The 12,776-nt window shown below is 36.6% G+C and overlaps 1 protein-coding gene across 1 annotated transcript; it reads left to right on the forward strand.

The window, feature by feature from the left end:
- Nucleotides 1–413: 413 nt before the first annotated feature.
- Nucleotides 414–12,298, forward strand: LOC129422759 (uncharacterized). Its single transcript, XM_055178861.2, has 7 exons — nucleotides 414–636; nucleotides 2,792–2,942; nucleotides 5,380–5,523; nucleotides 8,212–8,343; nucleotides 8,430–8,606; nucleotides 10,823–10,948; nucleotides 11,433–12,298. The coding sequence occupies exons 1-7, from the start codon at nucleotides 533–535 to the stop codon at nucleotides 11,658–11,660; spliced, it is 1,062 nt and encodes a 353-aa protein (XP_055034836.2). The 5' UTR covers nucleotides 414–532; the 3' UTR covers nucleotides 11,661–12,298.
- Nucleotides 12,299–12,776: the final 478 nt, after the last annotated feature.

Here is a 12,776-nt window from a genome sequence, read left to right on the forward strand (position 1 = left end):
CACAACAGATATTTTAAGAATGGGAAATAACCTGACACAGACAGCGACGTCTTTTCACCCGTGACAGTAAGTTATTGTGGTTTGGTTTTGGACAGTGATGCTTTCAGAAAAGTCACAGTGAACAGATGATTGTACAGTGGAAATTCCCCACATCACTTCCTCATTTTACATCTCACTTCAATAACCAATATGACATATCATAAGATCAGTCATACTGTAAATAAACATCCTCACAAATAATATAAAATATATATTATATTTACTGTAGTTAACTGGAGTGTTTATTTCTATTGTGTTGTTATGAATGTTTGTGAAGATCTACAGTAAGGGCAGTGGATTGTTTATTGTTGTGACATGTTGAGTTTTACTTCCTACTTTGTGATGTCTTGCATGTTAATGAAGGGCTTTATATTTCAACTTCCCCTACAATCAACACATGCGGTACAGTCGCTTACAACACACGTCACGTCTTATATCGGTTGGATTTCGAACCAGGTTAGGACTTCAAGTAATAATCAGATTTTAAGGAATCATGGATGAAAGTTTACAGTCTTCACTATCAGAAGAGGATTCATTAAACAAAGAGCAATCTTTACCTGAGGAAAACAATGAACCCAGAACAACACATCAGTCTGAGTAAGTCTTATTTATACTTTACAGATATGATATATCGGGTGTGATTTTTTTTATTTAAAAGTGGCAGAACGTGATCAAATGATGATATAATGATGGATAATACAATGCTGCTGAATGAAAATAGTTTTAGTCTAGATAACCTCTCACCAGTAAATGTCCTAATAGTCCTGGATTAATCTAAACCCTGTCCTGGAAACCGCCCCTTAATGTTAAAGTGTTTCATTAAAGGAATAGTTCACTCAAAAATGACAAGTTTGTCAACATTTACTTCCCTCATGTTGTTACAAACTTGTATTCATTTATTTGTTCTGCTCAACACAAAGGAAAATATTTTGAGCAGTGTTTGTAACCAAACCACTTTGAACAAACTGTTGCCAGTAAATAACATACATGTAAAATCTACAGTAAGTTACTGGCAGCTAGTTGCCAGTAATACCCAGTAATACTGTAATTTCTACAGAAATTTTTACAGTGGGGGTTAAAGGAACAGAAACGCATCTTAGCACAAACTTCCCCTTTGGTTTATAGTTTTTTTAATTTATAAAAAGTGTTGATAATGTGTTTGTGTATGCGTGCAGTAACTTGTATTAGTCTATATTTCATTACAGTTTCACCTGATGATGAGTAATTGATGAGGAGGATGTAATGAGTATTATAAATGTTTACTATTTTAACAGTGCTCATCTCTATGAAATGTGTTTCAGTCTTAATGAGGTGTTAGATTGAGATTTTTATTTTTCATTAACAGACTCTTTGAACTGGCAGTACGCATGTAGAGTTTATGAACATAAGTGATCAGATTTCAGATGATTGAGAGTGTAGCTTTTGAGGTGAAACTTTACATTAGTCTTCATGTTACAGTGTCATTACATAAGTATTAGGTGTTAATCATCAATCATATGTCATGCGTCTTTTGCAAGGTGTTATGACTAATTGTTTTTAACATCAAATTCCATTACTCATGTCATGTAGAGAGATTTTGCTTTTTGGAGAAAATCAGACACCTAAAGGGACTGAGTAATGGGTTAGTGATGAGTATAAAGAATCTACAATGTAGATGTCTACTTTGGGAATAAAAAAAGATACTGAAAAGCAAAATGTGCTTGTAAATTGTAGTGCTGGGTTTCTACAAAAAACAAATTGGAGTTTAAAAGCACTTGAAGTTATTGTGAAGTCTTTAAAATGTGAAAACAAACAAGGCTGTATGTTTTGCCTGCACTGTAGGGACCAGAAGTCCAGAATGAATAGTAATCACCTGCTTTTTGAGGGACTAGCACTCTATCTTGACAAACATAATAAGTAATGTCTTAATAAAATGCAAAAGTACAGAAAGGTTTGTGTAGGTGTCAGGGGAGAGGTGAGGATAAAAACAACAGCAGATTGGAAAGTCCCCACTGTAAGAGGAAAACAAGTGTATGTAGGAGCGTACGCGCGTGTGTTTGTGTGTGTATGCATGTGTGTGATACAATGTCTTCAAACTATGTATAATCTGTCAACATTAAATCCATCAAAGTACATCTCTTACTGTTTGTTACATCAAAATCAACAGGAAAATAAAACAACTGTACGTAGCCAGACATGATCACCTGGTAGATTTGATTGAAAGGAGCTGAAATCAATACATAAAGACAGTCAGATTTACCAGAATACTGTTGAACTGAACTGGTTCTTTCATAACACACTGGACAGAGATCATTTCCAAAAACATACCAAATACTCCTGAGGTTGTAATTGTAAATGAGGCTTTGAACTCATTAAGGTTGGCTTTTGATTTGATCTGTATTTGGAAACTTCCTATCTTTCCAAACTGTTGAAGTATCAACCATTGGTTGAAGCCATCCATCATCTTGATTATAACTGTAAGTTAATTACTTTAGTATTTGGAAGTCTAGGTCATGCACACAAGAATGTAATTAAAAGACTGCAGTTGGGTGGATAGCAAGAAATGATAGAAAAAAACGTGCAAGATTCTGTTCGGTTTCAGCCAAAATGAAGCTGTTTTGTCTATCCTTGAGTGTCAAATGTTGTAAATATAAGGACTTGTACATTTATGTTAACTATGGGTGCCTGTCATTCTACAAACTATTTCCTTCTGGTTTTTGGATTCTGTATTTTGTTGTTGGTGATCCAAATAAAGGAAGAAAATGTGTGTTAGACAGGTGGAGGATACAACACAGGTGGAGTCATCACTGTGTGGAGGAGAAGAGTTAACCCTCATCACAGAAAGCATGTCTATCACCTCATCTGATGAAGAGAAACTTCAACTCCTCAACAAAAACACTGAACTCCGCCGACTCAACAAAGAGGTAAAAAACATGCAAACCACAAACCAAAGTTCTATACAAAGTTTAGTAATGTTTATTACCACTTCTAAAACCATTGTTAAACCACAGTTAAACACTATTTACTATAACAAAACCACAGATAATTTCTGGTAACCATGAATTGAATATACGGTAGTATGAAGAACCAAACAGAACCATGGTTGATTTTTGTAAGGGACGGCCTTAGATTGTATAAGATATAGACAGGTAAATCAGAAAGAGGGTGTCATGAGGATTTCAAATTCCTCCAAGGTCAGAAACCTTGATGTCTTTCTGGGCTCTGAGCTAGATGCTTGACCATGCAAATGAATTCTGTTGATAATATACGTTTTAATCAATTACATATTATTTTAAAACTGTTATTTACAGGCATTCACTGCACCCCTGCAGATGGTACAAAATATACAGTGGCAAGAAAAAGTATGTGAACCCATAGGAATGAACAGGTTTTCTACAAGGATTTGCCATAAAATGTGATCTGATCCTCATCTAGGTCACAACAATAGACAAACACAATGTGTATAAGCTGACAACACACACATAATTCTAGTTTCTTATGTTTTTTTTTTTTTTTGAAAACACCCATTAAACATTCATAGTGCTGGTGGAAAATTTAAGTGAACCCTTGGATTTAATAGCAAGTTGAAGCTGCTTTGGCAGCAATTAGTTCAAGCAAACGCTTTCAGTAGTTTTGAATCAGACCTGCACATCTTTCAGAAATAATTTCCCTTTCAAAACCACTTCAGCTCAGACACATTTGTAGGGTTTCTGGTGTGAACCGCTCGCTTAAGGTCATTTCTATGAGGTTAGGGTCTGGACCAGTCTTTGGTGCATTCAATTTGGTGTAGTCTTTGTCCGGCTGCATCAACCAACTTCTACTAAGCCTCAACTGGCGGACAGCCACCCTGACATTATCCTGTAGGATATTTTGTTAAACTTGGGAATAAATTTCCCCTCGATGGTCCTGGCCCTGAGGCAGCAAAGCATGCCCAAATCATGATGTTACCTACACCATACTTCACTGTTGGGATGATGTTTTGATGTTGGTAAGCTGTGCCCTTTTTCCCGAACAATTCAACTTTTGTTTCATCAGTCCATAAAATATTTTCCCAGTAGCACTGGGGCTCTTTTGCACACTTCAGGCTCCTAGCAATGTTTTTCAGGAGAGCAGCGGCTTCCTCCGTAGTGTTCTGTCATTGAGACCATGCCTGTTCAAAGATTTACGTATGGTAGACTAATGAAAAGAGATGTGTGCCAGTTCCAATGATGTCTTGGAACAACTTGTGGGTTCTTCTTTACTTCAGTGAGTATTCTGGGTTGTGCATTAGGAGTCATCTTGGCGTGTGCCCACTTCTAGGAAGGGTAGCTACAGTATTTAACTGTTAGATTGTTTTGTATCCCTTTTCAGCCTTATGGTTCATAAGATCTGATGATTCTTAAGGACAGCAATCTTAAAATGTTTGAATGTCTTTATATCAATCAATATATCACTAAACCACACCTTTAAACTCATTGTATTAATTGGACTCCAGTTTGCCAGCTTCTGACACAAATTTTCTTTTATTAAAGGAATTAGTCTAAGGGTTCACTTTCATTTTCCTCCAGCACTGTGAATGTTTAATGACTGTTTAACAAAAAAACAAGAACATACAATTATATGTGTGTTGTCAGCTTATACACATTGTGTTTGTCTATTGTTGTGAACTAGATGAGGATCAGATCACATTTTCTAGCAAATCACTATAGAAAACCAGTTAATTCCTATGAGTTCACATACTTTTTCTTTTCACTGTAGCTGCAAGGTTGTTGAGCATAAATATGATATGAAGTGTTACACCAGTTCAATTGTCCCTTCATTTGGATATCCCTTTATTAATAATCTAGTTTAAAAATTATGTTTTTTTTAAAGCTCTTAATGATCAAGCCCCATCTTATCTTACTGATTGTTTTACTCCTCCTTCATTTGCCAGATCTTAAAGATCCTTGGACATTGCTCTGTTTTATTTATTTTATTTATGATAAAACATGCAGAAGTTGTTTTCGATCTGTAAGACTAGGCTGAAGAACTGTCTGGGAAACCGCCCCTTAGTGATTTTACTTCATGAAAGTTGCATTCATACATATACAGTATATATGCTTTAATATTTGTATAGTGTGGTAATTGTTTTATAAAAGCAATAAGGTTCTCGAGGTTAGTGAAATAAAGCTTGACTCAGCTTTGTGTCATGCCTAACAATGCCCTTCAGCTCTGACTTATTCGCGATACAGCACAGTATTGCTGATGAGCAAACAATCAACTTGCAGATGTAAATGCAGACAACAAATAGACGTCTTCCAGGTGTATGTTTATTGCTTACAATAAGAAAGTTCCCTCCATGATTTTAACAGACCTGTGTGTGTGTGTTTGTGTGTGTATTAGCTGATGAAACTGAATGAGGAGTGGGATCACATCTATCACAGCACAAGTATTGGTCTCCAGCAGCGTGTATCAGCTCTTGAAGAGGAGAGCTCATCCCTAAAACAGCTTAACAGCAGACTTCTCCTCAAAGTCGAACATGAACAGGTATATATGTGCATACACGTCATACAAGTTTTTATGCTTATGTTATGGTACAAGTTAAGCTCTATCAACAGCATTGTGCCATAATATTGATTACCACAGAGAATGATTTCAATTCATTTCTTTAGTTTATCTTTCTTAGTGGCCGCTCACAAAACGTTCAAAACGCTTAGGCGCGTAGGTTCTTTTCAAATGACCTGCGGTGCGCTTGCGGCATTCTGAAAAGTTGAAATGTTTTTGGCTCTGTCCCAAATGCCACACTCTGGACTTGTGGACCTTCTCAGAGTCCACAGTTTGATGACATCATGTAGTGCAGAGCTTAGGGACCCTTGACGCAAGTCCAAGAGGGCGTACCGGAGTCGCATTTTGGGACAAAATCGAGCGTCACGCCGGAAATAAAAAGAGAAGTTGTCCATCAGTGTAAACTTCTCCCTTCCATCGTCTCATTGATCTGATCACAATGTAAAGTGCGTTAAGCCTGCTGCAGTGCGGGCTTCGCCAAAGACCGCATCAAGGGAGCAAAGGGGGCGCTGATGAGCACACTTCAAGGCGTAAAAATGACAGATGGGACACCCTAGGGACACTTAGACTAAGCGAGCACACGCAATTTAAGGACACGAGAGCGAAAGTCCACATGAAGTGCACCATTTGGGACAGAGCCTTTAACTCGATGTGATGCGGATGCGCCTGGAAAAAATGAGCATGTTGCTTCCATTATGAGCACGCATACTGCCCCCCTACATTTGAAATAATGTCAAAAATAGACTAGGTGCCAAACTTTAACGAATCGGCACAGAGAACAGCTTCTGTGGCGCTTTCAAAATGTGACGTGGCGCAACTGGTGTAAACACAAGCTTTGCCTCGAATGACCACGATCAGTTCCGGTTGCCTCTCCAGAGCCCTAATGCGCCGCAGACTCGTGCAGTGTAAATCAGGGGTTAAGCAACAATTCTGGTATAGCAAAATGGCCATGGAGCTAAGCAGTAATAAAATAACCCATGGCCGGTCTGATAGGCTCTATGCACAATGATTTAAAAAAAAGTGTAACTGTTTGTGAGGCTGTGTTTACACAGTGGCACGTATAACCACAAATCTCCCATCAAGAAGAAGAATTCAGTTAAGAATATATCATATTATTAAAATAACTATAAGAATATTATAATAAACATTATTGACAGTAAACCATAAATCACATCAAGAAGTTTATGAGTATATCAGAAGAAAGCACTGCCGAATTGCATCATTTAATAGTGCGTGTCAGCTATGAATGAATAATGTTTAGAGAAAGATGAATGCTTTCATATGTGGGATTTTAAAGCACTATCATGCAAACAGAGTTTATAAAGGGACTACCTGAAGGTCCAGTCTTTCAAAACTACTTTATAGTTTAAACTCATAGAAACTAAACAGCAGAAAACCCAAACCAAATGTCATTGTTAAATGTCACCAAAGCAGCCAAAAAACTAAACAAAAAAGCAGTGTGAGGTTTTCAAAGCTGGAACTTATGAAAGATCTGGGGCCGGTTGCATAAACATAGCCGTGACATTAAGACTGCGTCTTAAGAATGATTCTGACTAACTAGCAAGTAGTCAGGGCTAATCAGTCTTATTATTTGGATTTAAATTAGACCAATCTACCTTTCTATGTAACATACTTAAAACAGTTATGATCAGTCTTGAACAAAAAAATTCATGACTAACTTTAAAGACTAGTCTTTAAAGGGATACTTCACCGATTTAGCATTCAGCTTTGTATCTGTAGAAACCCGGCAGTATTACTGAATGACCATGTTTCCCTCCCTCATTTCCCCCTGAGAGGAGAGATATCTGCATTTTGGTTCTGCAAAAAAGTCCTCCGATGATGTAATATGACGATTTTTGCATCATCGGAGGACTTTTTTGCAGAACCAAAATGCAGATATCTCTCCTCTCAGGGGGAAATGAGGGTTGGAAACATGGTCATTCAGTAATACTGCCAGGTTTCTACAGATACAAAGCTGAATGCTAAATCGGTGAAGTATCCCTTTAAGTTTTATGCAACCGGCCACAGCATGTACAAGTAAGGTCACATCAAGCAGATGAAAGGTACTGAGTGAAGGAAAAGTAATCTGATGAGTCGCCTCTCATCTCATTTATTATATCTGGAGAGGTCTACTGTACACCTGAAGAAAGCCAGAGGAGTTCAGGCTGTAGTATCCTGTTTGAATAATTCGATGAGATGATTTCTCCGCACGCTCAAGAGCCAGAAATGTAATGCTGTTTTACAGGTGTCCTCTGCTATTTGCCGCCCCTGCTAAAGTTAAAAAAATCAGAATTATGAAAAGCAGAAATCCATCCGATGCGCTCCATAGACTCTCTGATCAAAAATAATCACATCTAAAGAGAGTTGTTTGGTGCCATTCTTGGTTAGATCCATTGTGTACAATTAAAACTCAAAGTAACTAAAGCCCGAGGTCTTATTTGATTGCCTGCTTCTTTACTTTTCAAAGTTAATAGACGGAGTAAATAATAAACATTGTGGTATTTATAAAGGTTCTTATATGATACCATACTCTTTGTAGTCTCTTTGGACATTTTTTTTTAAATATGATCCATTGTTTGTGATTTTTGTATGTTTATTGCTATTCAAAGTGTAATATTGTAGTGGATAAATGAACAGGACCTGACATTTGTGCGAATACTTTATGTGTAGAATAAGAGGGAGTATTACGAGCACACGTTAATGCAGGAACTGAAGAAGAACCAGCACCTTCAGGAGTACATCAGACTGCTGGAGAGTCGCCTGCACCAGACTGACATCAACCAATGGACTTTAGGGACACAAGTGAGTGAAGAAAGTCAATGGTACAAAGAACTTTCGTTAAGGGACTTTTGTTTATCGTTCTTGTTTTTGTCATTTTCGGCGTGTAGAAGACCACAGATGTTGCTGCTAAGCCTTCTGTAGATGTGCGGTCCACTTCTGGGCTTTCTGTGTCCACAAGTACAAAATCCGGGCGTAGACTGTCTGGCACTGGACAGGAGAATGACAGCAATGCCGGGAGAGAAGTGCGGGATCTTAAGGAACAGCTGGAGGCTCTGCGGTGTCAGGTGAGTGTGAACATGAGAGAGAGAGAGAGAGAGAGAGAGAGAGAGAGAGAGAATACTGTGAATACAGTGAATAAACAGCTTCCCCTAGTGGATGTTGGCATTTATTCATGTGATGGGTTGACTGACTGTGTTAGTAGTTTTACATAAAATATATGTACTTGTCTTTAGTGTTTCTGTTTAAATATACAGTAACTTACCATTTACATACACAACAAAGTTATGCACAAACCTTAAATGTTGACACTTTAAAGTCACCATGAAACGGAAGTAGCGATTGCCTTATTTTCCCCGTGGTGACGTATATCCGAATGAAATGCCTTTTGAGATGAAATAAGGCAGGGCTGGATTTGAATTTGTCCATCGAGATCTGATTGGATCGTTTGAAGTTGGGTCGTGTTGCTAATTGCTAACCGCTGCGATCTTCTACGGACCCCGCCCACCTGCCATACTTATGACCGGAAGTGAAGAGAGATCGTTTTGAGGAGGGGAGGAGATTTGCATTTTTGATTAAAGATTATGAGCACACACAAATTTTTTAAAAATAATGAAGCTCACAGATAAATCCATTTTGACAAATTTTGGTAAAAACGTGTTTTCTATACCAAGAAAGTGACAAGATGAAAACAACTATTTTCTGTTACAAACTTTCACATAGCATCTTTAGGTTATAAAAACATAAAAAAGTTCAATTCCATAACTTGATTTTCAAAGATTTATTATAAAAACGGATTATTTTTTCCACAAAATGCAATAAATCAATGACAAGTTTTTATTCAAAATGCTATAAATCTATTGAATCAATAGCCTATATAAATGTGCATTAATCTTTGCCATGTTATATTCATTTAGTTGACTAGTTGTAGACACTAATTAAAAATATAAACATTAATGTTATTAATCAAAACACTTACTTTGTCATATTAAGAACACTGTCATTGCTGCGCTTATACTTGACGTCTTCGTTTAACGTCTTTCACAGCGATCAGCTGTAAAATGTTTTTGGTCCTGCTCGATTTTCGTTGACTTTGAGTAAAATTATGGAAAGTTTTTCATAAGATCCTCTGGGGTCAATGTTTTAGCATGAGAAGCTTGATGCTGTCGGGAGAACAAGCACCCGTCTCCCGAGTGCCTCTCAGGGAAATTATTACATGTTGATGGCTTACGTTTCTTTCCCATCACAGAAAACCATCACAGGTTTAGCGATGCAATTAAAGTATTATTTTGTTTTGTTTGTTGATCACGAAGTACAAAGTAGATGAGGAAAACTAGGACTCCGTGGACTCAGCGCGTCCGCCATTGTTTGTTTACATTGCGTGAATGGTGCGCTGTAGGATTTATTGCGTTCTGTAAAAAAGGGGGAGTGGCGTTTATCGCATTTTCGGAAAAAAGGGAGAAAAGATGACAGAATAACACGGCGGATATTGGATTTTGCGTAAAATTAAGAATTTACTTTTAACTACTGACCTGATATAATACTGATTCTGGCATTAACTCATTTTTTTCAAAAATGGCGTTTATCGCGTTTTGGAACCAAACTCTTCATATATATATATATATATATATATATATATATATATATATATATATATATATATAGTTTTTCATTTCAATTTCATTGCAACTATAAATGTAAAAAAACCCATTTATTTGCATTGAAAAAATTACCTTTTTAAGGACTTCTAACATTAAAATCAGTATCATGTATAATGCAACACATATAATGCAAACACTACAACAGTACAGTACACTTAGAAACAATTTAAATAACATATCAGAAATAATAATGCGGCAAAATCTAATGTTAGAGCAAGAACTTGAGAATTATTGTAGCTTAATTATCGCAAAAACAATGTCAACTGAACTGTTCCCTACTGAAAAATCCAGCTAAGACCAGCATAAGCTGGTGAGCTGGTTTTAGCTGGTCTTCCAGCTTGTTAACAGCTGGTGTAGCAAGCTGGTCTAGCTGTGTTTTGGTCACTTTTTAAGCAGAGCTTTTTAAGATCAGCTGACCCACCAGCTTAACCAGCTTTGCCAGGCTGGGAGGACCAGCTTAAACCAGCTACTGCCATCTTAAACCAGCTACCAGCTTATGCTCGTTTTAGCTGGATTTTTCAGTAGGGTTGTACTGTACTGTTTAACTATTGTAGATTTTCTCTGTTCATTTTGGAGTTAAATTTTCTACAACTGACTCTATATATTGACTCTATCCAAAACAGACAAAAATTTATGAGGCTGATTATAAAACTGAACAGAAGGATCACACGCGTATGCTGCAGGAGAATAAGAGGCTGCGGCGCAGAGAGGGGGAGATGCGTCAACAGATGGCGCTGTTGCACGAGCAGGTAATCAGTGTGCACATTACACAAACTATTTCTGATGAAGTGCTACCATCGGGCGCCAGATGTCACTACACTCTAAAAAAACCCTTGGTTGTTTTAACCCATAGTTGAGTCAAATATGGGAAAACCTAACTGTTGGGTTATAAATAACACTATCCTGGAGTGTTGTTACCCACCTATGCTTAAAATTAACCCAACTGTTCGGATTGTCCATATTTGACCTAACTATAGGTTAAAACAACCCAATATATTTTAGACTAGACTAGAGTGTAGATGGATTATATAGTTACTTTCCTTCAGGGGGCACTCGGGAGCTTTCTGAAATTCTGAATGGCTTTGTTGATCAGCAATTTTATTAGTTTCAACAAAACATGTGATGTCCATTCCAGTGGACGCAGGGTCTGAAGGGGTTAAATAATGTTAACAAATGAAACCTTATTGTTAAGTGCTTTCTTCGTTGTATTAATGGAAAATCTCTCTGTCTCAGCTAAAGGTGTATGAAGATGACTTTCAGAAAGAGCATTCAGACAAGCGCATTCTCCAGAAGTTGTTGATGAATAAAACACCTGCCATTAAAGATCCCATCCTGGTACATCGCTGCAATAATGATCAAGATGTGTGCAGAACAGAGAGAAGAAAACAGAAAGAAGAGCGACGGGTCGGACACATCTGTCCAAAACATTGTGAACATCACAGGCAGCTGGACTTTCCCTGAACAAAAACTCATTAAAGCATTATTTTTGTACGACCAAAATAAACTAATATATTTATTTTTTAATTTTTGTGTTAGATTGATCAAAATATACTTATTTTTTTAATATTTTGCACTAGAATTGCATGTGAACAGTAAATGAAAATTTCAACAGCCATTGGACCAGCCCAGTGACTGAAAAGATGAAACTCAAACATGACACGTCAAACAAAACTTCTTAATAAGCTCTTTCATTGATATTCTGTTTATTTACTTTGATGCTGAGTTACTGAGTACATGATATAAAAAATATATTTACAGACCTTCAAGTCTATGGTTAATCATTTATGATCTAATACAATTTTACCAAAACAAATAACCATAGTGTAAATGTCATTTTAAAGACTTTAATGACATATATAAAGTATTACTAAGAGGAAACATGAAGAAGTTTTTACTGCTTTGACCGTAAGGAAAGAACAGAAGAATCAAGTTTCTGCACTGAGGCCATTCAGAATGATTAACTGGGTTTTTCCAGGGTATGTGCTCACGTTTGTTATGTTATATATTCACACATATAGGCCATTTAGATTATAACTGGTTAGAATTGTCCCATAATATTAATAGCACTTTTATATTAGTCACAAATTAATCACAAATAGCACTATATCAATATTTGCATTACTCTTATGTTAAATAAAACATTGGATTAGGATAAAACAAAAATATAGACATGTTCAATATATATTTTTTATTATGATTTCATTAATGATACTTCTACTGGTGGTTGAAGTGTTTAAAATGTACATTGTGTTTCGTCAAGTGTTTATATAATACTATAGTGTATGTGTCTTGTAACGGTGGCAACACCCGGTAACTACAGGTTATAGAAAATACATTTGGAGTTCGGGCGCCAGACAGCATTTACTGTCAATTGTAATGTTCCGGATAGCTCAGTTTAAAAAAAACCACCAGTTACATACAAAAAAAATTATAATAATAATACTTTGTATTTGTCAGAGAAAACAACCAACAGAGTATGATATTATTTCTTTATAATATGGAAGAGAGAGAAAAAAAACAACAACAAACAAAACATTTAAATTCACAACACAGTGATAAGCCTTTAAACAGTGATGT

Source organism: Misgurnus anguillicaudatus, chromosome 16 (genome assembly GCF_027580225.2).
Source record: "Misgurnus anguillicaudatus chromosome 16, ASM2758022v2, whole genome shotgun sequence".
NCBI lineage: Eukaryota > Metazoa > Chordata > Actinopteri > Cypriniformes > Cobitidae > Misgurnus > Misgurnus anguillicaudatus.